Source organism: Brachyhypopomus gauderio, chromosome 20, assembly GCF_052324685.1.
Source record: "Brachyhypopomus gauderio isolate BG-103 chromosome 20, BGAUD_0.2, whole genome shotgun sequence".
NCBI classification, from domain to species: domain Eukaryota; kingdom Metazoa; phylum Chordata; class Actinopteri; order Gymnotiformes; family Hypopomidae; genus Brachyhypopomus; species Brachyhypopomus gauderio.
In genome coordinates this window covers 10,906,090-10,932,175 of record NC_135230.1, presented here as the reverse complement: position 1 = coordinate 10,932,175, position 26,086 = coordinate 10,906,090, and the positions used below count along the sequence as shown (strand labels likewise).

General features: G+C 44.7%; 1 protein-coding gene across 19 annotated transcripts in view; it reads left to right on the top strand.

The window, feature by feature from the left end:
• The window catches only part of rims1b (regulating synaptic membrane exocytosis 1b), a 53,972-nt gene that overhangs the window by 2,910 nt on the left and 24,976 nt on the right, over window positions 1–26,086 (top strand). For 10 of the 19 annotated variants that reach the window (XM_076982539.1, XM_076982550.1, XM_076982543.1 and 7 more), the window contains exons 2-10: window positions 9,831–10,044; window positions 12,548–12,568; window positions 17,325–17,611; window positions 17,954–18,819; window positions 22,426–22,466; window positions 23,161–23,271; window positions 23,584–23,683; window positions 25,049–25,172; window positions 25,915–25,961. In XM_076982539.1, coding sequence (XP_076838654.1) covers window positions 9,831–10,044; window positions 12,548–12,568; window positions 17,325–17,611; window positions 17,954–18,819; window positions 22,426–22,466; window positions 23,161–23,271; window positions 23,584–23,683; window positions 25,049–25,172; window positions 25,915–25,961 — 1,811 coding nt within the window. Of the gene's footprint in view, window positions 1–8,433; window positions 8,819–9,830; window positions 10,045–12,547; window positions 12,569–17,324; window positions 17,612–17,953; window positions 18,820–22,425; window positions 22,467–23,160; window positions 23,272–23,583; window positions 23,684–25,048; window positions 25,173–25,914; window positions 25,962–26,086 lie in introns of those variants that run through there. The other 9 variants (XM_076982545.1, XM_076982549.1, XM_076982541.1 and 6 more) reach the window with 4 other exon arrangements.

Genomic DNA, 26,086 nt, shown 5'->3' with positions numbered 1-26,086 from the left:
ACTCTTATTAAGAACTCACTTCTCTGAAGGGAGGGGGAATAGAGAAGGTGTGTGTGGGAGAGAAGCACCTGGCCAAGCAATGTGTACAAAGACACACACACACACACACACACACACACCAACACACTCGCACAGCAAACATAAGCACGAGTCCCTCACAGCACTGAGTTCCTGTCAAAACGACCCATTCCTGTGGCTCTAATGGACTGCACACATTTTTGTTGGTGACCTCTTTGTACTAACACACCTGGTTCATGAAAGGCTAATTACATTAGAATGTACAGTCAAAAAACAAAATGTGCAGTGTGCGTTGTTACCCACACTGTGTTATAAAGACTACTGGTCTGACATATCCCTGCTGTGCTGGACGACACAGACTTGCTTAACACCCCAGACGTTCACCCCGGGGGGGCTAGATTAGACTCTTTCTCTTTATTCTCTCTCTAGACTAGACAAGTACTAGAATAATTAAAATATAATTAATGCATAGAGTCTGTTAGAAAAATAATTTCTGACTGGAAGATTCCAGTCAAAAAACGCAAAATTAAAGATGCCAAAAGTCACATTTTTTTAGACACCTCTGATTACTCTGAAGTCAAAGTTACTTTTAAATGCGATGCACCAATCAGTTTTCTTGATAATGTATAACGAGTATGGCCATATGTCAATGACAGCAGCAAACTCAATGCAATGGGAGAACTAGAACTATTTCCATAGCACTGGAATGGATATGGCCACACAGCAAGATGTGCTACACTTATGCTGGCCAATGAACCAAAGATAACACTCGATCTTGGGATGAGATCACGCTAACTGATGATGCTTAGTATCATTCATTGCTAGCTAGATTAGCACTGACTCAACTGTCCTTTTAATGGTCATCTAGGTGAGAACTGTCCAGTTGTTGGGAGGGGGTGAATGAAAGAAGCTGGGGAGGAAGAAATAGAAGAAGACAGGGAGAGAGAGAGGGAGAGAAGGTGGGGGAAAGAGAGAAAGAGAGAGTGGTGTTTCCTGTGCTGTGGAGTCTTCCTCTGAGAAGCAGGTGGAAGGCCTGAGGATTAGACGGAGCCTCGACAGGAAGCGCCACTGGAGAGTAATGGGAGTCATTCAGGGTGCGGCTGGGTCCCGCGGTGCAGGGCCTTTCGCCCAGGCCAAACGGTTCTTTCCAGCAGCGCTCCAAGTCACACGAGGTGACGGGTGGCGGAGCGCCTAGCGGAGCAAAACAGAAGCACAGCCACACACTCGCGTGCACAGATGCGCAAGGTGGAAAGTGGCCATAAGTAAACACCCGGAAGGACAATAGGGAGCACAAATGCACGTGTGGACACACGCACCACGCCTAGTGGCGAGGTCCATTAGCGGCATGCCCCGCATGACTGACGGGCAGAGGACATCTGTAGTGTTGACATGTTCATTGTATGAGGTGGAGCTGGGGTGTGTGTGTGTGTGTGTGTGTGTGTGTGTGTGTGTGTGTGTGTGTGTGTGTGCGCGCGCAGATGAGCCCTTACATGTTGGTTGATAATTGCAATCCTGTCACTTCAAGAAATGATTTGCCCTGTCTAGCGTCCTGTCTCTGCAGTCTTATCTTTCCCTCCCTTCTAAACCAGTAGTGCTACACCAAACACAGCCTATTTTCCCAGCTTATTTTCTGGGAAAAAATAGATTGCCAGGAACTGTCAAATAATTTTTTGGGGTTTTTTTTTTTTTTTTGGGGGGGGGGGGGGGGGGGTGTTGTTGATAAATTATAAATTTGCACTGGAAACAGTTCACACTGGAAAATAAATGTAAAGATTCAATGCATGCACCACCTTCTGCTGGTGCTGTTAATCTATTTTCAACCTGTTTATTTGTCATTTCTTGGGCCCTGTCTCATTTCTGTGTGTGTTTGTGTGTGTGTGTGTGTGTGTGTGTGTGTGTGTGTGTGTGTGTGTGTGTGTGTGTGTGTGTGTGTGTGTGTTGTGACCATGTGTTTACATGTGTGTTGTGTGCTTGTGTGTGTGTTTGTCTGGAGCTTTATGTGAGTCTGCGTGAGAGATCTTCCTCCCATGATGGGAACACATCCATCTGTAGTGCTTTGATACTACTTCTGTCCCTTGGCTCCACAAGTCACTGGTTAATTATTCCACCTGGTCCTACTGCCCTCAATGATACAGATAGCATCCATGAATATCAGTAGCACATATTTACCAATTCAGATTTACCTTATTGCAACACTGAATATGTGTACTGAATATTCAGAAGCATAGGTTTTTGTGACTAAAATAGGCACATGAGCATCAGAATTGGACCCTGGACCAATGGAATAAAATATCCAGGTCTGGTGAGTCATGCTTTCTTTCTTCATCATGTGGACAGTTGTGTGTGTGTGTGTGTGTGTGTCTCACCTGGGTAAGAGACAGCACTGGGACGCACTTTAGGAAGGTGACAAGTCTGTGGAGGCAGTGAGGTGCTCTAGGCAATGTTCTACTCAGAATCTTTGAGATCTGACATTCAGGTGGATGTTACTTTGACATGTACCACATACCTAAACATTCTTGCAGCCCAAGTATATCCCTTTATGGCAATGGTATTCTCTAATGGCAGTGACCTCTTTCAGCAAGAAAATGTTCTTTGTCACACTGCTAAGATTCTTCAGGAATGGGTTGAGGAATATGATAAAGAGCTCAAGTTGTTGACTTGGCCTCGAAATTCTCCAGATCTTAATACGATTGAAGCATTTGTGGGTTCTGTTAGGTGAACAGCCCAATCCACGAAGGCCCCATCTTGAAGGCCCCAAATCACAACTTATAATAGGATCTGTTGTTAATGACGGTTTATGGTAGCATAAAGGGCACTTACATTATGATGTCACAGCTGCTGAGGGTTCATCCCACAGGATCTTAGCCTCATTGGTCTCCACCTCTCTTTGTGGCTCCTCCCATTTGGACCTGTGGTGTTCAGCTCATGTGCCCTGCGTATGATCCCTGCCATTTGGCTGTGTATCCTTTCCCTGCATGTTGCATCCTGCTACATCCTGTGCTGGATCGGTTCTTGTGCTGCCATGATTACGTCCTCTCTGCTCATTCTTCAGTCTTGCCTTTCCCAGACATCGGGAGGATTGTCTTGTCAGGCACCCCTGCTCACTTTCAGTGGTACATTCCATAGAAGGGAAGGTCCTACCATGACACCTCGTCTGCTTCTGCGGTGACCACGTCCCCCATCTGACTGAAGCACTCCCGCTTCAGCTCATCCTTGGTGGGCACTGCATGAATGTTTCATGTCTTACCCTGGTCGGTGGATATCGTACTTTCTAGAACCCGACCACCTTCAAACTGGCTACTTGGACAGCTTATTGTGCCTGCTTGGTGTCTGATAACTAGAAGGGCCTACGTGTTTATGGATTTGATCTCATTGTTCCCATTCAACTGACTCTTGAGGTTCTATCTATCTATCTATCTATCTATCTATCTATCTATCTATCTATCTATCTATCTATCTATCTATCTATCTATCTATCTATCTATCTATCTATCTATCTATCTATCTATCTATCTATCTATCTATCTGGTTAGTGGTTAGAGGCCTGTTGTGTACTTGACACCATAAAAGTTTAATGAACAGACATTCTGCTCTGACCACTTAAGGATTTCTGTGTGTGTGTGTGTGTGTGTGTGTGGGGGGGATGAGCCCTGGCCAGGGAAATCTCCATGCAAATGCGGGTCAGCACAGCAGAAATATCTGCCGTGCACATGAATTGCGTGTGTGTGTGTGTGTGTGTATGTGAAAATCAGAGTAAGAAAGACTTCATCAAAACCATCACTACAGTCTGTAGAAGTATACAAAGAGAAGATTCAGGGAAGCACTTTACCATTGCTAAGTGGACTACACTGGAAGGCTGCTAACAGACAACTAGCTATAAAAGATGAGAGAGAGAGAGAGAGAGAGAGAGAGAGAGCATGAGCAAGAAGAGTGAGTGGGTATGTCCATTACAAAAGGCACTTTAGTCTATAAATACATAAATCGCTCAGACAACTACAGCAAACACTCACGACACAAACACCATCACGGCAAAACACAAACACCATCACTGGTTGAGCATTAGACCAAGTTTACAGGGCTGTAACCTTCTCACTATACGTTTTGGTCGAGCTGTGGTGTACACACTGGTTTCTGATGGTGTGCATGTGTGTGTGTGTGTGTGTGTGTGTGTGTGTGTGTGTGTGTGTGTGTGTGTGTGTGTGTGTGTGTTTGCATGTGGTTATGGCTCACAGATATGTGGATTTAGCATTTTGCTATGAAGTGAATCAAAAAGGCTTTTCTTCTTCTACTCTCACTCTATTTTCCTGTCTCTCTCACTCTCACTCTGTCTCTCTCTCTTTCACACCCACTCTGTCTACCCCTTTGTTTTGCTCCTTCCTTTTCTAAGACTTATTTTCTCTCTTGGTGTGAAAGAAATCAAGGCTTGATTTACATTTCTTTTAGTTTGTTTTTACAGTAACAGCTTACCTATGTTATGTTTTAACATCTGTATGTTTCTTGTATTTGCTGGGTTTGTTATGTTTATATTGCTTAAGGAGCTCCATTTAAATAGGCACTTTCTCTGAAAGACAGTCTGCATTGAGGCTCTAATATTACTGATCATGTTACACAAGAGGTGTATGTGTGTGTTTCTGTTAGTGCATGTGTGTGTGTGTGTGTGTGTGTGTGTGTGTGTGTGTGTGTGTGTGTGTGTGTGTGTGTGTGTGTGTGTGTGTGTGTATGGTGCATGTGTGCCTATGCAGAGAAAGAGAGTGAGAGTGTGTCTAGGGACTCCTGAATCCACTCATCTTCGCAAGAGGTCATTTATCTTTCTGGTGGCTTCTCTGGTGTATCCCTCCATCTATCCACTCTGTCTATACCTCCATCACACCAATGTATCCCTCCATCTCTCTACTCTGTCTATCCCTGCATCTATCTACTCTCTATCCCTCTATCACGCCACTGTACCCCTCCAACTCTCTACTCTGTCTATTCCTGCATCTATCTACTCTCTCTATCCCTCTATATCTCTACTTTCTATCCCTCCCTCTCTCTAGTCTGTCTATCCCTCCATCTCTCTTCACTTCCTTATTCTTCCCTCCGCCCTTTCTGTCACTCCCCTCCTGTTCACACGCACGCCTCTTACTGGGATAAGAATAGACACAGTGTTATGAAGCTCCACTTGCTGATCGATCTTCCACTGGTTTTCGTTCAGCACCCGTTCTTTCTGTTCCACCTCTGAAGTAGGCCGTACCAAAGCCTTTTGTCATACTATGCAACATTTTGACACTTAAGATTTCAAAGAAATCTCTGCACTTGGGGCTCCATCTACTTCACTCAATTGGTAATGCTGTAAAGCTGTTAACCTTAACCGCAAATCAAAATAATATCAAGGCACGCCGTCATGGTTCTCAAAGCATCCGTTTTTGCAGACAGTTAAAGTAAGTGAAATACTTAAGTGCGGCCTGCATGCACTGTACACGGACTCTGGCCATTGGGGCCTCCAGGGGGTGATGTGTGCTTTGGGATTTGTTAGGCAGGTCCTGTAGTATGCTCTGGTGAGTTTCAGATATAGTTATGATTAGCTGATTACTATGTGATGTTCTGTGCTCAGATGCTCAAATCCTTTGTACTGGCAGACTGATTTCATCAGTCAGAACAGGCAGAGATTCATGAGTTTGAGTCCGGTTAAAAATCATGCGGACATACATTATACCATGTTAGAAAAGTGTGTGTGTTAGTATTTTTCACCATCACTCTGTGAAAGTAAAGCTTTCTATAAAGGATAGTGAGAGATACAGAGAGAGAGAGAGAGAGAGAGACACCCTTCTAGCCAAGAACCAGCTGAAAGGACAGAAATAGTTCCTCCTCTCCTTCACACGCTCCACACTCCTCCTCCTTCCTCTCCCCCTTCCTCCTTTTCACCAACCATCCATCCATCTTCCCATATCCCCATCGATCTCTGGCATCACTCCCACCCTGCCAGTGTATTCATAGGGTGATAATTACAAGCCAGACTGAGAGAGAGAGGGAGAGTGAGAGAGAGAGGGAGAGTGAGAGGGTGAGAGTGTCAGCGCATGAGAAAAGGAGAGAGGGGAGAGAGTGAGTGAGACAGAGAGTGAGAGAGAGCAAGTGAAGAAAAGAGGAAGGAGGGAGGAAACCCTGTCACACAAAGAGCCTGAGAGGAAGAGGAAGAGGAAGAGGAAGAGAGCGATATACAAGAATTCATAAGGATGGGAAGAGAATGGGGTTTCCCTCATCATAGCCTTTCCCTTTTTTTCCAAAAAGCATCTTCAGAAAAGAGATTCTGATTCATCATTTTTCACATGATGGATATAAATAAAAACAAAAAACATATAATAAAAAACAGATCTGGCTCCGAGACATCACTGCTTAACTCTTTGTTAATGCAGTCCTTGGAGCGTATCGGAGCTTAATGTCTTTTTGAACCTGATTCCCAGACAGTACTCCAGGTTTCCAGACAGTACATATTTTTAAATCTGGCCCTAAACCCAGTCCTCAGGGATTCCCAGACAGTATACTTTTTAAAATCCCACTCACAATAGACAGAGCTTCTTAAAACTGGGTTGTATGCCTTTTCTAATGATCAAAATTTGACCAGACGTAATAAAACGAGCTGTGATAATTTGGTGGAATCATATTTTGCAGTGACTCATATAATTGCCAAGTAAGCAACCCAAGTACAATCCCCCAGTGGCCCACAGACACAGAAGCACACACAACCCTGGTTCTTGTTGCCACATTTGTCGTTGGCGTTTGAGCGCCCCAACGCGGTCCTGCCTCAAAGCCTGACGGAATGAGGACATCCCTGTGTTCCTCTCCGATCCCGTGTGACCATGTGAGTCACATGACCCTGAGTCAGACGAGAAACGAGAGCGCTCCCAAAGCGATCAGAAGTTTCCGCAGTAAAGGAGGCAGAGCCCGGGTCTTCCCGAGCACTGGCTAGCACTCACGTGAGGCTCCTCTGTTTTCTCACATATCCGGAGGCTCGAAGCGGGAGGCGCGCATAAGCAAGACGCAGTTTCAGGCATGCTGGTGCAAGCTTGCCTTTGACGCCTGTTTGGAGAGTTTAATCTGACCCAGCCTTGGGGGAATGGAAGAACATAAGATATGAGATGTTTGCTGAGGTTCCAGACTGGTCTGTTGTGTTTCATCCTGCAGCCTGCACAACCCCAGTGACATCTACGGTTGATAACGATCCATTTAGGAAATTCACAGTGAAACAGCCCCGGATGAAGAGCTGGAGAGATTTGCACCACCATATTCATTTGCCCACCAGTGTCTGTGAGGTTCAACGTGTTTGTACAGTGCACATCTCCAACTCCGTTCACCCTTCCACCTACAGTTAAAGGTCCTATAGACCCCTGAACTGACCTTTCCTCCAGAGTCTATGGTCACTTGAGTCATGTGACTTGATTCTCCTTCCTTTGAGTCTTCTTGAATTTGTGCATGTGTAGTAGTGCTGTCATAACCGACTACATGTTTCAAAAACTGCTCAGATGTTCATGATATTTACATACACAAAACTAAAATCAATCAGTCATTGGAGGTGAGTAGAGGGGTGTCGGTAGACTATGGCCACAGAGCTTATTAACTCTAGTTTTCAAGTAAGGTTGCTACCAAAGCACTGGTAAATGAAGGGTAATTGTAGGCTTAGTCGTCTTAAATCACTGACAATCAAGTGCGTGTGAAAGAAATTTGACAGTCTTAATGTTTTTGTAGCAGATGGATGTATGATAACTGGTGAGGTAGCACCGAGTCCTACAACCCTCTGTGTGTGACTGCACCAACAGATTCAGCTCCCTCTCTCTCTCTCTCTCTCTCTCTCTCTCTCTCTCTCTCTCTCTCTCTCTCTCTCTCTCTCTCTCTCTCTCTCTCTCTCTCCCCCTCTCCCTCTCCTTCTCTGTCCCTCTCTCTTTCTCCATGTCCGGTATGCTCAACTGCCAAAACAGAGCACAGCTTCGTTTTACAGGAGGAAGAGAGTTGCCATACTGGTGTTTCCATGACGACTGTTGCCCAGGTCTCTTGCTACCATGACAGCTGTTCCCATGGAAAGAGCACTGATCTTAGAGCCTTAGTACTCCTCATCTTCTCCAGTTACACTTAACTCACACAGGTCAAAGGTTACCACCTGGACGCCACTGAGAGTCATGGAGTCAGATCTGTTGTTGTGGTTTGAATTAATGTTTAGAATGTGGAATGGTGAAGAAACTAACCGAACCAAAAGGACGTTCATAAAGGTGTGGACTGAAGCCAGCCGTGAACAGCGGGCATAACTTCACACATGCACGGCTCACACTCGCTCTGATGCTCTTGATTCGTTGAAACTGCCTCGCAGTTCGCTCGTCACATCGCAAACAAGCCCCGTGCATCTCTCAGACCTGCGCCCCAGTTTGCTCATCTTCGAACTGCATCAGAAAAGCCCAAAGATCCCTGGAGATCCAGGAACAGGAAATAGATATCCCTAGAGGTCGCTGTCGTGGAAACGACTGCCGCTCGCTTCCCTCGCCCCGGAGGCTCTGCGTCATGGTTTAATCCGGCCGACGCAGCACCGTATCTCGGGCCAAGAGCGCTGACGCCGGTGCCGGGCTCCAGCCACCTGCGGCCACAGTCTGCCGCACACCCTCGCAGGAGTAGCGTCGTTGGAGCAGAGAGAAAGGGCTCCACGTAGCAGCCCCGGGCCATGGGCGAGCACAAGACCCACTCCGCCTCCGCACCTCCACCTGACTGGGCTTAGGGTCTTTTCTTCGGCCTTTCCGAGTCCCTAAGGAGTCGAAATGGCAGTGCGCTACAAAAACAGGTGAAGTTTTGAACTTACCTTCATATCTCCGAGCACCCTTGGGCTTTTGCGCCACCGATATGAATTGCTGGCCAACTATTACATCACATTTTTGCTTATCAAACATGCGTTGAATTGCTAATATCCTCATTCTGCAGTGTGCTTAAAAGGCCTGTAGATGTTGTACTTGTTTTTATATACACTTCAATGATTAATGTGTCTGGAGAAATTCTAAACATTTTTATATACACTTTAACGATTATAACGTCCTAAGAAATTATTTACATTTTTATGATGCCAGTCCAAAGTTGATCTGTGGGAAATGATTTCAGTAATTTTTGTTTGCTGTTATAGTCATTAGATGCACTAGTGGCTTCTACACTGTCGATAGCCTCTGGCGTAATAGACTGGTTCTCTGTTCAATGGTCCCTCTGTAACATGGTCGTTTGTGTGGCAGACATTGGCCTTCTTCCATGCTTCGTTAACGGTTGGTTTCTCTCTGGAAGATTGAGAGTACATGTGAATCTCCCGTGAGGGGTCTAGTGGGCTCACGTGACAGGTCTAGTGGGCTCACGTCTGCTGTGTGTTTGGAGTATGTCTGATTTTTTTTGGGATGTGCTGTCTTCCTGAAACTGAATTCTGTGCAGTTGTCGCACATTCACAACCACGGTGCTTCCAAAAATGTACTTTGATTATTTGAACTTTGACCACCATGCATACGCACACACACACACACACACACACACACACACACACACACACACACACACACACACACACACACACACACACACACACACACACACCATTTGAGCTTCACTGGTAGCTGCTGGCTGGGTGGCTCGTCTGTTTATGGCAAAATATCACTTTTAGTGGTAAAATGTGCCTCTCTCTCTCTTTCTCTCTCTCACTCATTCTTTCTGTCTGTCTTTACCTCTGTCTCCTTTTTGTATTTCTTTCTCTCTCTCTCTCTCTCTCTCTCTCTCTCTCTCTCTCTCTCTCTCTCTCTCTCTCTCTCTCTCTGTCTTTTTAGAACGCTTCATCAGCAGTTCGAGAGCTATAAGAAGCAGGTGGAGCGGATTGGGGTGGAGACCAAACAGCCCCAGACCTCCCACAAGGACGATGCCCCCACCTGCGGGATCTGCCACAAGACCAAGTTCGCCGACGGCTGCGGGCACCTCTGCTCCTACTGCCAGACCAAGTTCTGCGCCCGCTGCGGGGGACGGGTGGCTCTGCGCTCCAACAACGTGAGCTCCATTTGCTCCGCCCCCGCTCCTATATCCACCCCCCCCAACCCTTTCTCGGACCCAAGCCCCTGCTCCATTCCATCCCTACTTCTTCATTCAATCTGTCCTACAGCCGTGCAGTCATGCTGATCCCACACACTCATCTCGACATCTAGCATCAGCCCTGCTTTAATTTTAGCGCTTTATAGCGCTTAACAATTTTATGCTCCATTGTCAAGGAGACGCTAAAGCAGGCGCCTGTGTGTCCTGATCATTTGTGCATAAAACGATAGATTAATCACTCGATCCATAAATGGAAGATGCCGCTGTTAGCCACACCGATCGCGTTGCGTGCGTCAAAGCGGGGGGGGCCATAGCGAGATAAATCGAGCTCTAAATGTCAAGTGAAATACATGCAGTCATTCACAGTTGCTTTCGTGAATTTAAGACCAGGATCATACAATGCCAGCCACAAACAGGATGACTCAAGCAGTCCCAGAAGAGCCCGCAAACAGATCCTCTCCAGAGAGTCCTCGTTCGGAGGCGCTTCGCCGTTGCCTTTGCTTTTACATCAGCGGACCGTCAGCTGGGGCGGCGTCCAGGATCGCCGTGTGGGGGAGGCCTATTTTCGGCTCCTGCCTCTCCCTGCTGTCTCTGAAAAAGAGCCGCCTTCCCCCCTTGGCTCCGCCCCTTGTTACTCAGGCCTACCTGAGAATGGAGTCCTCTCTCTGGACATGCTGAGCGGCAATCTGTCCCGGTTCCGTCCGGCCTGGCTGGCAAACGCCCCCCTGTGGTCACACACCGTATGACATCCAGTGTTCAATGACAAGAATGTGGCCTGTGGATCATGACCTATCTGTTCTCATAGTCCTGTTCATTTTGTTGTAGTATTATAGTGTGTGTGCATGTGATAAAGAATAACTGTGCGTGCACCTGTTTGTTCATGTCTGTGTAGTTGCAGTTCATACCACTAGAAAGCAGTGCTTTGCAAAGCTAGTGTAAGGGGGTCTGTACATTTCAGCCATGCCTGTCCACTTAATAATCCCTTCGTCACTTTTACGCCTAAACAAGACTCTGGATCAGCATGTAAACATCTCAACGCACATAAGTGGAATAACTGGTTTATAGGCTGGAGCATGATTCTAAGATCTGGCAGCTGTTCTCACCAAATGTAGGAACTGGACTGATGAATTGCAGGTTTGGTATACAGGAAAATCCTGCACGCCGCTCACATTCTCATACGATACATTCTCATCTGAAAACTTTACTGAATATTTGTTATTTGGGAAAAAGTATGCTGTAGGAAATAGGAAGAAGGTATTTATAAATCTACCTGGAGGATATTACACCTCTAAATGACCAGACTGCACTTTTATCAAGGTTATGCGTATCATCTTCAGGATTCAGGAGAACCTTTAATTTCTTGCAGAAATTACAAATACACATTACCAAACACGCATTACCAGCACATATTACCAAATATCCATTGCCAGTCACCACTATACATTACCAAACACACTACCACTACACTTCATATTACCAAAGGCACATTACCAAACACACATTATCAGAATACATTACTGCACACACATGGCAGTGGTCGTAATTCTGACTAGCAGCCTGTCAAGGTGCTCTTTGTTGTTTGTATGTTATTTTCAGCATACATGATGCATACACGTGTGCAGATGCCCTCATCTCTCTTCATGACCATGCCACCCATGTTCCTTGCTGCTCATTGTCTATGTATATGTATAACACCCTGTTTTATGCTATTTCACAAGTGTTGATTCAAGCACGCACCAGTGTGGGGCATGAGAGGGCGATGTAGAACACAGCCTGCTGACGCTCTCACTGAATCTGTCTGTTTTAACACACAGAGGAAGACACGTTTTCTGTACTAACACTTCCCCCTCTCTCCCTCCCCTCCTCTCTCTCTCCCTCCCCTCCCTAACCTCCCCTCTCCTCTTGCTCTCTCTCTCTCTCTCTCTCTCCCTCTCTCCCTCTCTCACATGGAATGACTCCATTTCTCACCATTTATTTTTGATTTCCAATTTCACACTTTCCTCTCTCTCTCTCTCTCTCTCTCTCTCTCTCTCTCTCTCTCTCTCTCTCCATCTCTCTATCTCCCTCTCCCTCCATCCCTCCCTCCCTCCTTCTGCCCTTTTTCCCTCCTGTTGGCTTGTCTTCTACTCCTCTCTCTGCTTCCTGGACTGAATGGCTCAAGGAGGATAAAGTGGTTAGCATTTTCCCCCTGTTTGTTCCTCTGCGTGATAATGTGGTTATTGTAAGGCTACGAGAGTGTGTTGTGTGTGTGTGTGTGTGTGTGTGTGTGTGTGTGTGTGTGTGAGAGAGAGAGAGAGAGAGAGAGAAAGAGAGAGAGAGATCACAATCTCAATATTTTCCCAACCACACATGGGCAGTATATAGTAATAATACTAAACAGGTACTTAATATAGGAACAATTCATAATCTCTTGTGTTATGACTAATTTTGATCCTGTTGTTTGTCTCTTGCTCCTGCAAAGTGTCTCATAGGGAAGGACAGGGTAAGGAATTCTGGGTATTGCAGTTTCTGCATGAGGCACAGATCCCTTCCTCACTACAATCAGGCTCACAGACAGATAGCATGTGTCGGTGCCCATCCCCCTCCTTGTGCATCGGTTGCCATGGAGATGTGGTAGCATTGCTATGGGGACTGCCGCACAGGGAGTGGTTGATGGGCAAGGGGCAGTATTTGAATTGGTCTAAATATCGGTGTCGTCACAAACAGTTGGTTTCACTTTAGTTGGATGGGCTCTGAAGCTAAGTGGATAAATGAGAGGTGTGTACACCGCACTATAATATTAATAAACATTGTATCAATAAATTATAAAGTCCCTTTCAAATAAAGTGTCACTAACCAAAAATGAGAATGTGCATGTTCGCTGCACTTGCCTGTGCCCTGGGACTGCGATGGGCATGTCACAGGGGTCAAGGGTCAGGGGTCAGCGGTTATGACACAAGACATACGGTCTAGAGAGTTTCTCAATTAACCCTCATAGTATCAGTGTATCGCATATAAGAACTTACCCTGCACTCCGATGGGCACTTGCGACTGTGTGTGTGTTTTTTGCTCTGATTGTGCATTTCCTCTGTATGTGTGTGTGTATGCGTGAGTGTGTGTGTGTGTGTGTGTGTGTGTGTGTGTGTGTGTGTGTGTGTGTGTGTGAAGCATCTGTTTTTGTTAGATGTCTGCGTGTGCTGTTTGTTTAGTATTATGTCCTTTTTAAGTGCTGATGGTTTGTTTGCTAGACTCCTCCAGTGTCAGAACTCCCATGCTAACTCCAGGGGTCATGAATCATCTGGTGGATACAAGCCGGCGTGAGCTAAGTCCTTCACCTCCCGCATCTGAGCCCAAGCTAGCCGTCCAATTACAGATGATGTACAGATGATAAATCACCCAGCGTTTACCCTGTGTACACGTGTCCTGTCCATTCACATTAGCATTAGCGAGTAGTGTATGAGTAGTGTGTGAGTAATGTGTTAGCAAGAAGGCTGGCAATATTAGGGCCAATACCGAACTGGCTCATTGGCGTTAAAATATGGAGGCAGGTCAAACTCCTGCGTTTCCTAGACTCTGGTTGGAAGTCAGGTTGCTTGGAGTAGACAGGAACAGAACTTGTTGCCCATGGCAGCATTAGCCCCGCCCACTGGAGGAATGGCTACAATTTCCATTTAGCCAGCCCTGCTTCCCAGGTTTTAATGCTGACTGGCAGTATTCACACTAACCATTAAGTGATCCATCTCTCCCATTAGACTGTAGATGGATGAAGCTAGAATGTAAGAGTGAGGGGCCATGATGAGGGGAAAATCTCCAGACTGATATCAGGGACGTGATCATTATCCATTATGTGTCTTCCAGCCAGTACTCTGTGTCTCAGGCATAGTGGTATTAATGATGATAGTGTATGGTAACCACAGTAAATGTGGCACATCTGAAATTGTGCAGTCCTGCAGAATCTTCATGAAATGTTTAAGCATGTGTGTGTGTGTGGTGTGTGTGTGTGTGTGTGTGTGTGTGTGTGTGTGTGTGTGTGTGTGTGTGTGTGTGTGTGTGTGTGTGTGTGTGTGTGTGTGTGTGTGTGATTGTCTTGTGAGAATGATTCAGAAGTCATGTGTCAGCAGATCTGTCAGGAGACCAGTTGTTTTTACCTAACCCGTTTCCTCTCTGAAACCCTGAACTAGCTTATCTACACCCTGATGTCCTCACTGAGCCTTCTATCTATCTATCTATCTATCTATCTATCTATCTATCTATCTATCTATCTATCTATCTATCTATCTATCTATCTATCTATCTATCTATCTATCTATCATCTTTCTGTCATTTGTCTATTTCTCTTCCTCTTGCTTCCATCATATTGGACAAAATCCTTGTTGTTCTTCTTCCTCTCTCTCCCTCTTTCAGTTTCTCTCTCTCTCTCTCTCTCCTCTCTCTCTCTCTCTCTCTCTCTCTCTCTCTCTCTCTCTCTCTCTCTCTCTCTCTCTCTCTCTCTCTCTCTCTCTCTCTCTCTCTCTCTCTCTCTGGTTACCATGGAGAACTGTATTCAACTAACCAGTGGGGTGGCTGGCACACTAACACAGAACAGAAGAGAGAATATTCTCTCCGTGACACACATACACACGCGTGCACACACACACACACACACACACACACACAATCACAAACATCCAGCTAATCCGCGGTATATTATGGATGCATCCATACACACACACTGCTTTCTATAGCTTCCTTTTCTCTAGCTTTCTGCTTCTTTTTAGCTCAAACCGACACCAACCTCCACAGTAAAGATTTAGCTGAAGGTGGCAGTGTTTAGCATCTCCAGTGTAGATTTGCAGTACATGGATGCAGTGTGCTGACCCTTAACACGATAGAAAACCTTTCGCGATACTCAAGTACTTTGACGTGGTAGACCTCAGTGCAGTGGATGATGGCTGCTGATATAATGCACGTTCACAGGCCTCGTGAGCTCACCTCTCCCTAGTGCTGGTTCCACCCCCTGGGCTAATGTAAGGACTCTGAAGTTTCTGGTCATTGGCCCAGAAAACAGTCTCCCGCGTGCTTCTCAAATTTAGTCTGATTCAAAGTTAAAGTCTGCTTATTTTTACCCCTCCTTAACCACACATCTATCAAAGACCAACCCAGCTATCTGAAATAGCATTATATATTTTCTCTATGCACCTCTGTATTATTTCTTTGTTTTTTGTTTCTGTTCTGACAAGCGAATGCTTTATGTCAGATTATAACACCACTCCTGAGACTGCCGTGCACCTACTCCATTCCTTCCATTTTGATGTGACGTATAATCCATGAGTTTTTGATCTCAAAGCACAGTGAAAGCCAGCAGACAGGACAGGGACAGCAGCTGGGCTGCTTTGTTAGGCCCAGAATAATGGTGAGGGGTTAGCAGTAGTGCTACGAGAAGGGATTAGCACAGATTGCTAATCCTTCCTGGGAGAGTTTCTCTGGGTGCCTGACAGCTGTGCTCCTCTAGACATGAGATTTACCTCAGATTATGGTGGAACACTGCCAACTGGATCCAATCGGGGCACGAAGCCCTCTCTGTCTCTCTTTCTCTCTTTTTACCACTCATACTCTGCCCTAGAACAGACACCCTCTCTTCCCATTTTGAGCTGGGGTCTGTACTCAAAGGTGCACAAGCTGTTACCACACGGATACGTTTGTTGGCCACCCATTTTTCACTTTTTTAAAATATTTTTTGCCTAATTCAACAAACACATGAAGACATTTTGAGCCTTAGGAAGGTACCCATCTCCACACGGATGTCACCATGTGAGTACAGTTCTTTGGGCTCTAACCTGCATCTCAGCTCCCAGCTCTCCTGCTTGTTAGCGCTCATTAGCGCTCTTCCAAAAGCGAGTCTTGTTGGCATGGTTTTGACAAAACACATGCTAACACTAGGCCAAGCAAACCGTGACATTGCCTGCCATCATAATCATAGTTCAAACGAATTCGTAGTAACAAATTCTCTGCCGTTTGTAGTCCACTTTTTGCACAGCAAGTGGTCCTCAAATAGGCTCAATTTCTCAGAGCTTCTATTTTATTTGCAGCGGATACTAGCACTGGCATTCATAATCTATCTACATATGATACACATTAAGCAATATGGATGATTGACACCACTTGTCTGTCAGGTAACGGCTGCTATAACTGGACTGCATACCGACACTGACTATTACAGTAAACATCTATAATATCTGTGGCTTAAACAATGAAGTTATAAGCTATAAAGTTTCTGTGTTCACCTTTTGTAAATGCACATCTTTCATATTACTTTTCCACGTACTTACTCAATAATTCACAGTAGTTGTCACAATATGCTGTCAGATTAATAACTAAATAATAACCAAGAACAAGAACTTCAGTGATGGTTTAGCTGAGGACTTTAAGGATGTTGTAGCTGAGTATTACAACATCTACTAAGGATGTTAATGTCCAGATGGTTATAGAAGCATCAGGTTGACTTTAGGCTTTACTTAACTCTTTCTTAGAGATATGAGGAAAGATAAAGACACTGACTAAGATCAAGATAAGTGCTGTCTACTGATCTGAGGCTGCTGGTATGTGGACCAACAGCCTTCACACAATAGGAGCAGATGTACTGACAATCTTAGATGTTTGTTGATGTCTAAAGTGGGATTAATAGTTTGCACCTCTGTGGTGTATGAGTCCTGAACTGAAAAGGAACTGGATTTTTGTTCCAGTTCCTTTTCAGAGTTTGTTCAGTCTGTTCAAGCTTGACTGCTCTTTGCAATGAGTCCCCACTATGAAGACATACACTGAGAAAGACAGAGAAAGGGACAGACACACAAAAAATAGAAATATCATCCAGGCCAAAGTATTTTAGGAAGCCTCAGTCATCCATCTAATAAATGAGCCATCGGAAAGCTCAATTAGAGCTGCAAACAACATCAGGAGAGAGAAAAGAAAAAGAACAAGAGACCAAAGGAGGGAGAAAGAAGGAGAAAAAGAAGGGAAAGGAACTGAAGAAGAACTTGGGAGAGCTTACTGTTGCTGAATTGTGCATATGACAGGGACAATGTCTGAGTGATTTTGTGTGTATAAAAGTGCATGTGTGTTTTTCTGTGTGTTTGTGTTGTGTGTGTGTGTGTGTGTGTGTGTGTGTGTGTGTGTGTGTGTGTGTGTGTGTGTGTGCGTGTGTGCGTGTGTGTGTGTAACAGTAATAATCACAATATTGCATCCAAACCTTGCTTTTCAACATCTTCTCTGTCTCTCGGTAGGTGATGTGGGTATGCAACCTGTGCAGAAAGCAGCAGGAGATCCTCATTAAGTCGGGGGAATGGTTCTCATCAGGCCCCAGACCCAGGCCACTCAGCCTGGGCGCCCCTGCCACCCGTCCTGAGGCCGACGTGGAGAGGAAGCCACGTCCTAGGTCACAGATCCCTGTCGTCACCAACTTCTCTGCTCCCAACGACCCCCAGGCACCCAGCAGTGGGCCTGCTGAACGGGTCAGGGCAGCGGGCACCATGCCGGCCTCACGAGCCCGCAGTGAACCTCCACGAGAGAAGTACGCCCTCTAGTGACCTACACCAATCTGTAATGACTTACTGGCTTTCTAAAATTAAGAGTCAAAGAATCTGTGGTCACTTTTAGTTCAATCATGCCACTCAACACATGATTGGTTGCCATTGTTGAATCCAAGAATGCCTTTGTTGTGTACAACAAATTCACTTTTCATGCAGAGCAGTATTTCTGTGGGCCAAATGAAGGCCAGGTCTTTCAATTGCAATCACTTTTAAAATCTGAAAGGAACAAGATCAAGTTGTTGCTTTTGCTTTGACTGTGGTGAGATTTGAATTTTCAAAATTCTTGAAATGTGTAATGTGAGAGTTTATCATTGGTCCGACAGGAGGAGGCCAGTGTCTCTACATGAACAGAATGGCAAGGTTGTCATCCGAGGTGACAGAAGGTTGGGGCCAGGCAGGCAACCTTCTCAGGCTGCAGAAGACCAAGCGCCAGGGGGGAGATGGGATGCCAGACGTCTTGAGAAAGGCCATTCACACGAGTACATCCACCATAAGAATGACCCAGCCCACTCCGACCAGAGGAGGAGGCAGGAGGAAGAGGAGCGGGAGCGCCAGCGGCGGGAGGAAGAGTACCAGACGCGCTACCGCAGCGACCCGAACTTGGCGCGCTACCCCGTCAAGCCTCAAAAGGAGGAACAAGAGATGCGCATGCACGCCAAAGTTTCTAAAATGAGGCAGGAGCGTCACCACAGCGACCTGGCCATCAACGAGGTGGGCCTAGCTCAAGATGGAGGCGACGCTCCAGGGAACAGACTGGGTAGGAGATCAGCAGCTGGTGAAGACGGCAAGACACTTTTAGAAAACCACCGGGCTTACTCTATAGACAGGACCGTGGGGGGCAGTGGCAGTGGGGGACATGGACACCTTCACAAGCCTCGCATGGGCCCCACAGGCCCTCCAGACCTCAGGGACGGACAGGACTGGAGCTCCAAGGGCCACCTGGAGCCCAAGTCAGTGACTTTACTGCACAAGACCAAGCGGGAGAAGGCGGCCGAGAGCTTCCGGAAGGACTCCTCCCTCAGCTCTGACCAGTCAGAGTGTCTACGACCCCCTCCTCCGAGGGCTTACAGGCCCAAGCGAGGTCTCAACAAGAGGCAGATGTCCATTAGCAGCTCAGAGGAGGAGGGCGGCTCTACACCCGAGTACACCAGCTGTGAAGATGTTGAGATTGAAAGCATGAGCGAGAAAGGTAGCGACCATTCTGTGTGTGTGTGTGCGTGTGTGTGTGTGTGTGTGTGTGTGTGTGTGCATATTCTAAACTCTCTCATGAACACAGCAAGTAATCATGTAATAATCCTTAGAATCTTAGAATACATTTTGGATCTTACAATATTCTCAAATCTCAATTGTTCCATTCTGACTGCATTTTACAGCAACAACAACAAAGAAACATAAAAAACCCAGAACTACCATTCACGTCCCACATAAAACAGCATTTGTTTGGAGAATTCCCTCCTTTTTTAGGACAGATCTGGGAATTAGGTCAGTAGCTCAATCATGTAACACAGGCCAGTGCCTGGTGAGCTCCCACAGAATACAGCATGTTCATATTTCTGAAACTTTCTTTTGTAAAAGCACACACACACACATACACATACACAGCAAAGCACCACAATTTTACCCTTGAGTAAGCTCTGCCAGTAAGTGCCAGATGCCATTACGAATTGGGGTCACTCCATCCATCTTAACCTTAGTTCCCTTTGCATGCTCAGCGTCCCCATCCTTATATGTTTTTGCTAAGCCCGATTAAATATTGACCTCTAATGGCTGGAGGGTGAAGTACAATTAGCCAACGTAGCCACTCAAACACAGGAGGGCTAGGAACAGATTTCTTTAAGCATGGAAACTAATGGACTTTGGATAAAGTTGTTTAATGTTCAATGCAAGTAGAAATAAGTCTAAATGATGACATCATAGCAAATGACTTCATTCTGCCTCTCTTGTAAATGTAACATATTTTGTCAATTGTGATTTTTCACCGCAATCGAAATTTGTGCTCCGCTTTTTACTCATCTGTACAGTTAGAACACACACACACACTAGTTGATTTCTAGGGGGCTGTGGATCACACGTGCCCAGAGCGGTGGGCAGCCCTAGCCCGGCGCCCGGGGAGTAGTTGGGGTTAGGTGCCTTGCTCAAGGGCACCTCAGTCATGGCCTCAGGTCTGGGAATCGAACCCACAACCCTCCGGTCACAAGACCAGTTCCCTAACCACCAGGCCATGACATGCCCACAGTCAGTCTTAATGCATATCTCATCTCATCTTAGCTTCTTTTACATGTGCTAAACAGCCCTGTGGTTACAGAAGCATCAAGAAAAATTAAATGTTACAAAGTGATATAGCTGTTAGGGGGTTAGATGTTGAAACACCTTATAGCTGTGTGTACTAAATCTGATGTGTTAAAGGCCCATGAATTCTTTTATATAATTTTTCTTGGCATTATGAATCATTCTATAAAGGTAGACCTGTGGGCCATGTGATGGCAGCTCATAGCTTCACAGTCATAAAAATCTGTGATTGCTAACCTTTGCTACCACTTTGGTGACCACTCTAATAACTTAAAAAGAAGAGGACATCACCCCCTTCACAAGGAGGAGACACATAGATGGGGATATTACACTATTTGACACAAGATCGACCTATCTGTCTATCAGAGATAAAATATTAATTTGATCTAGAAATCTAATAAAAGTTAATATTATACTCAACAAACATGGCACCTTCTTGCACTGTGTAACTGTGTCACAGTGTACAGAAGGCATGAAATTAATCTTTTCAACTCTTTGAAAACTCTATTTTCCTTTTTGCTATTTCCACACCATTCCAAGCATCCGAACTGACTCATGTTTCAGGCATAGACTTTTCACAGGTCTGCCGGTACATGAAAGTATGATGCAAGCTATTAAACCATTGAAATACAAAGTAATTGCTCTGACATGTGTGCAACGACCCAGTGACTTGCTAAAATAATATTGGCCAATAGAAAGTCAGTTCTCTCCAGAAGGATGATCAGAAGTTCTGCTGGACCCTCTGTCCTAATTGGCCAACGTTGCCAGTGTCCCCAGTGTATGCATTTAGGGATCTGTTGTGCATAACAGGATTGCTTTAGACTAATGCTGTTCCCACAAGATCTAAAACTAAATGTTTCAGAAGCAAAATGAAAACAGATTCTAGATCTGTGCTCCAGAGCCAGCGATGTCACTTCCTGTTATTCAATACTGAAAGGTCAATGTCACGGTAGGCCGTGCCAGCCTCACAGGGGAGCCGCCCACTCCACTTCACTCCACCTCCCGTTAACTCCCACAGTCTTAACTCACTCGCTTATCCAATGATCACCTGCACCTGTCCCTCATCAGTCTCAGGCCCTGATTTAAGCCCGCAGGTCCCTACAGGAGCCATCCTGCTCGCCTCGCGACGTCTACCGCTGCCTCTCTTCCCACGTTTAGTGACTCTGCGCCTTAAGGGCGTTTGTTCTGCTGCCTCATGCTGTTTGCTTGCTGTGCTCCTTTGTTTTCGTATCAATTGTTCTGTGCTGTGTGATGGATATTAAAGAAACCACAACATCTCCTGCCTCACAGTCAAAAGCTGATACTCATGGTTGTAGCAGTGGAACACTTGAACCTCCAGACAACTGTTCTATAACAAGTTTGGAAAATTATGAAAAAGTACTAATATTAATTAAATATAAATAAGCATAAAGGTATATTAAAGTATGTTCAATATAAACATTCATATTAAATTAAATGTAAATAAATACATAAATGTTAAATGTAACTTAAATATTAAAGTTTATTATGAATATTAAATGTAAATGTAGATATTTAAAATGTATATATTTAGAAATCACAAAATGCAAAAATGTAATTATGAGTTTTTGATTGGAAAGGGGTGGTGACACTGGAAGGCAAAGCAAAACCAGGAGCAAATGATGGCAATAACCACCTTTAAAATGGCAAATTTATTCAGTCACCATATTGTGCAAATGTGCCCATGGCAGATATTGAGCGAGTGGCGCACACAGCAACAGTAACAAGATGGTTATTATATGGAGCCAATGTGCCCCCAGCAGATACCGAGTGACTGGCAGGTTTTCAGTTTCGTTTTCTGTTTCATTCTGAACGCTCATTGGCTGGATCAGACGTAACATTATATTAGCTAGCCAACCAGACATAAAATACTGCCAAGCTAGCCAAGGACCCATGAGAACCACTGATATGGGAATGAATTCATGTGATGTCTGTTAAGCTAGCTCCCTTCATGTAAGGAAACGAGCCATTGCTTTTTAAAGTAGAGTCAAAGATAACCTAAATTGGTTATTTAGCTAGCAAGATAAGCTAAGGGGTATTAATGTTAGCTTAACTTTAAGGGTCTGTTTGATAGCTTGGTAGTCTATTACGTCTGGCTGGCCAGTGTGGACCTTCCGATTTCTTCAGAATGCAAATGTATCAAAACTAGAAGCTGTTGTAGCTCATGGTGTGGTACTGTAAGTGTGGACATTAATACTGCTCCTGTCAGTAAACAGATGCCCTGTAGATCAGCTATAACCCGTTCCACAACCACTCATACAGTATCTGCTATGAGCACATTTGCAACAAATTCACCTTTTTAAAGCTGTTTCTTGCTACTTTTCTCCTGATCTTCTCATCCAAGTGTTATTTATATCTCTAAATATATGCACATTGGACAACGTGTTTATAAAACGTCTGCTGAAAATGAATAACAAGAATTTTACAATTGGCAGAATTTTTTGGGTCTCACTATCTATCCTAACATACATCTGTGTTTTCTGTGTAGGTGAATGGGACTGCCATCCTCTGGACCCCACTGTGTGGCATGTGAGTTTGCATTTATTTGCAGATCATATCAAGTCCCAGAGTAGGTGATTTCTGCAAAAGATCTCCTGAAGAATACACGGGAGCCTTTTGCTTAAACATTATCATTCTGATATGAATTGTGGCATAGTGTCAGGCATTTGGAATATTATGATTGCATCCATAGAGGTACAAAGCCCTAACCCTTGGATATCTTAAATACTATAGGCCCGTTTCCTGACTGCTAATAGAATAGAATCTTCAATAAAGCATCCTTGGTCAAAGTAATTTAGGAAAAGGTATTAGGTATTGTAATGAATGTAGAATGGCGAAAGTTTATTTGAACACTCATTCTTCTGGATTATATTAACTCTCATTGGCTTTGGGGAAACAAGGCCTAGATTAGTTTCACAGCATAACTAATGTTAATTATGGTTTCATTAATATTGATAGATAACTTGCTAGCTAAAAGCATCAGTCTAGCAGTGGAACATTTTCTGCCTGGAAGGAATTCTGAATTAAAACCTACTACAAGCAGGTTCATTTTACTCCAGTTCCCCTGTATTTTTCAAAATTATTTATGATTTGTACAGTACTCTGCTCACACTTAAGCCTTGGTTGGGTGAAGTAAATGTGTGTGTGTGTGTGTGTGTGTGTGTGTGTGTGTGTGTGTGTGTGTGTGCGCGTGCGTGTGTGTTCATTATTAATGCCATAACAGCATCCAGTCACCTGGCAGCCATCCAAAGAGGGTGATCACCTGATCGGCCGCATCACCCTGAGCAAGCGCTCGGCTATGCCCCAAGAAGCAGGCTCCCTGCTGGGATTAAAGGTGAACCCAACAGGACCTCTAACTGAGCTGTTTAAACTGAACTGTTTGCCATGACAGGACACCTGACCAGGCACTAGTTCAACAAAGAGCACTAAAACATTCTGACTTGTAATTACCACAAAGTTGCCATTATCCAGATAAAAGTAATTGTCCCTTGTCAGAAAAAGCTGTGGTGTGTGATGTGATTAGGTCTGATTTCAAGCATTCTCATTCACTGTAAATCCTTCACAGAGCAGAAAGACTTGTTTCTTTTCGAGGTGCTGTGTTGTGTAAGCAATTGGCCATGGCAGACCACGTGTTTCCATGCCCCAGGTGGTTGGCGGGAAAATGACAGAGACAGGGAGACTGGGAGCTTTCATCACCAAAGTGAAGAAAGGAAGCCTAGCAGACGTTGTTGGCCACTTACGAGCAGGTGAGGATCACTGAAGGGACGTCTGTCTAAAAATGTTTATGGACAATTATTATTTCTTTAAAAGCCCAGTTTTATTGAGCTGAGGTTCTGTCTGGGTCCACACCCAAAATTCTCTCTCTCTCTCCTCTCTCTCTCTCTCTCTCTCTCTCTCTCTCTCTCTCTCTCTCTCTCTCTCTCTCTCTCTCTTTCTCTCACTCTCTCCTTTGCCAAAAGTATTTGCTTACCTTCCTTGACTCACATATGAGCTTAAGTGACATCCCATTCCTAATCCATAGGGTTTGTTGGTAATCAATATGACGTTGGTCCACCCTTTGCAGCTAGAACAGCTTCAACTCTTCTGGGAAGGCTGTCTACAAGGTTTTGGAGTGTGTTTATGGGGATTTTTGACACCAGACTCTGCCATCCATGTCTTTATGGACCTGTCATGTTGGAAGAGGAAGGGGTCAGCTCCAAATTGTTCCTACAAAGTTGGGAGCATGGAATTGTCCAAAATGTCTTTGTATGCTGAAGCATTCAGAGTTCCTTTCACTGGATCTAAGGGACCAAGCCCAGCTCCTGAAAAGCAACTCCACACCATAACCCCCCCCCCCCCCCCCCCCACCACCACCAAACTTTACACTTGGCACAATGCAGTCAGACAAGCATCCTTTTCCTGTCAACTACCCAACCCAGACTCATCCATCAGATTGCCAGATGGAGAAGCGTGATTCCTCACTCCAGAGAACATGCCTCCACTTCTGTAGAGTCCAGTGTTGACGTGCTTTACACCACTGCATCCGATGCTTTGCATTGCTCTTGGTGATGTATAGCTTGGATACAGCTGCTCGACCATGGAAACCCATTCCATGAAGCTCTCTGTGCACTGTTCTTGGGCTAATCTGAAGGCCACATGAAGTTTGGATGTCTGTAGTGATTGACTCTGGAGGTAGTTGGCGACCTCTCCGCACTATGCGTTTCAGCATCTGCTGACCCCCCTCCGTCAGTTTACGTGGCCCACCACTTCGTGGCTGAGTTGCTGTAGTTCCCAAACACTTCCATTTTCTTATAATACAGCTGACAGGTGACTGTGGAATTTTTAGGAGCGAGGAAATTTCACGACTGGATTTGTTGCATGCCTAGGTGCTTAATTTTATACTCCTGTGGCCATGAAGGTGATTGGAACAAATTCCGATCATTTGGATGAGTGAGCGAATACTTTTGAATATATATATATATATATATATATATATATGTGTGTGTGTGTGTGTGTGTGTGTGTGTGTGTGTGTGTGTGTGTGTGTGTGTGTGTGTTACTGTGTGCTATACCATTAGATTGTTATATTCCTAATAAGGCTAGATTGCTAAATGGGGACCATTTTTATTTCAGGTGATGAGGTGCTGCAGTGGAATGGGAAGGCATTGCCTGGAGCCACCAAGAAAGAAGTGTACAACATCATTTTAGAGTCACAGTCTGCGCCTCAAGTTGAAATCGTTGTTTCAAGACCAATTGGGTATGCACAAGAGACAACTATACTGTAACTTGCTTTCGGTCAAGGGAAGTAATGGTTTGACAAGTTTAATAGATCTTTGGCTTATTGATTCTACATAGGCCTGCTTGTGTTCCTGAGATTTCTGCTCTGGGTTGGCTTTATGGATTTTATGGGCTATGTATAATATAAATAAAGATGTGTAAATTGACTACTATATAATGTAAATGAACACATGTAAATAAGACTGAAGTAACCTTCCATATAGGCATCATTCTATTATTTTCTAAATGTACATGTTGGTCCCCTTATTTGTGATTTATTGACTAGTTTCATCAAATTTTTTCTGCTTTGTCATCGTCCAAATTTATTCCCATTTTGTTTTCCACCCGCACGCAAAAGATGTATCCATCATATTCTTTCCAAAAACTTCTTGAGAAAGATGTATAGAGCACATCAGTAAGTAAAGCATAGTGAGTGATATTGTCCCCAGTGCCCAGTGACTAACCGTCAAATTCTCCCAACCGTCAAAAAAATGCTTGTTGTTAGCACTGATAGCTTGTTAGCTTCTTTTAGCTAACAAGCTAATCTAATCTTATGGATCCCCACTCTGTCCCTATTTGGGTGTTTGTGCTATAGTTAATCAAGGTCCAGTGCATTTTGTTCAGCAACAGTTTGTGTGTCTCTGTGTGTGTAAAAACTACTTAACTTTTTAGGATGTTAGGGTTAGTGTTCAAAGATTGACACTGTATTTTCCTTTTTGAAGAGACACACCAAGAATTCCTGAGAAGTCACATCCTCCTCTCGAATCTAGTAAGTTTTTGAAGCTTTTGTCTGATTAATATGCATTTCCCATATGGAACGTACAAGCCCATTATTACATTCTTACAGACCAGACTTTCACTCATTCATTGTAAGGCTCGGGACACACTGACCCG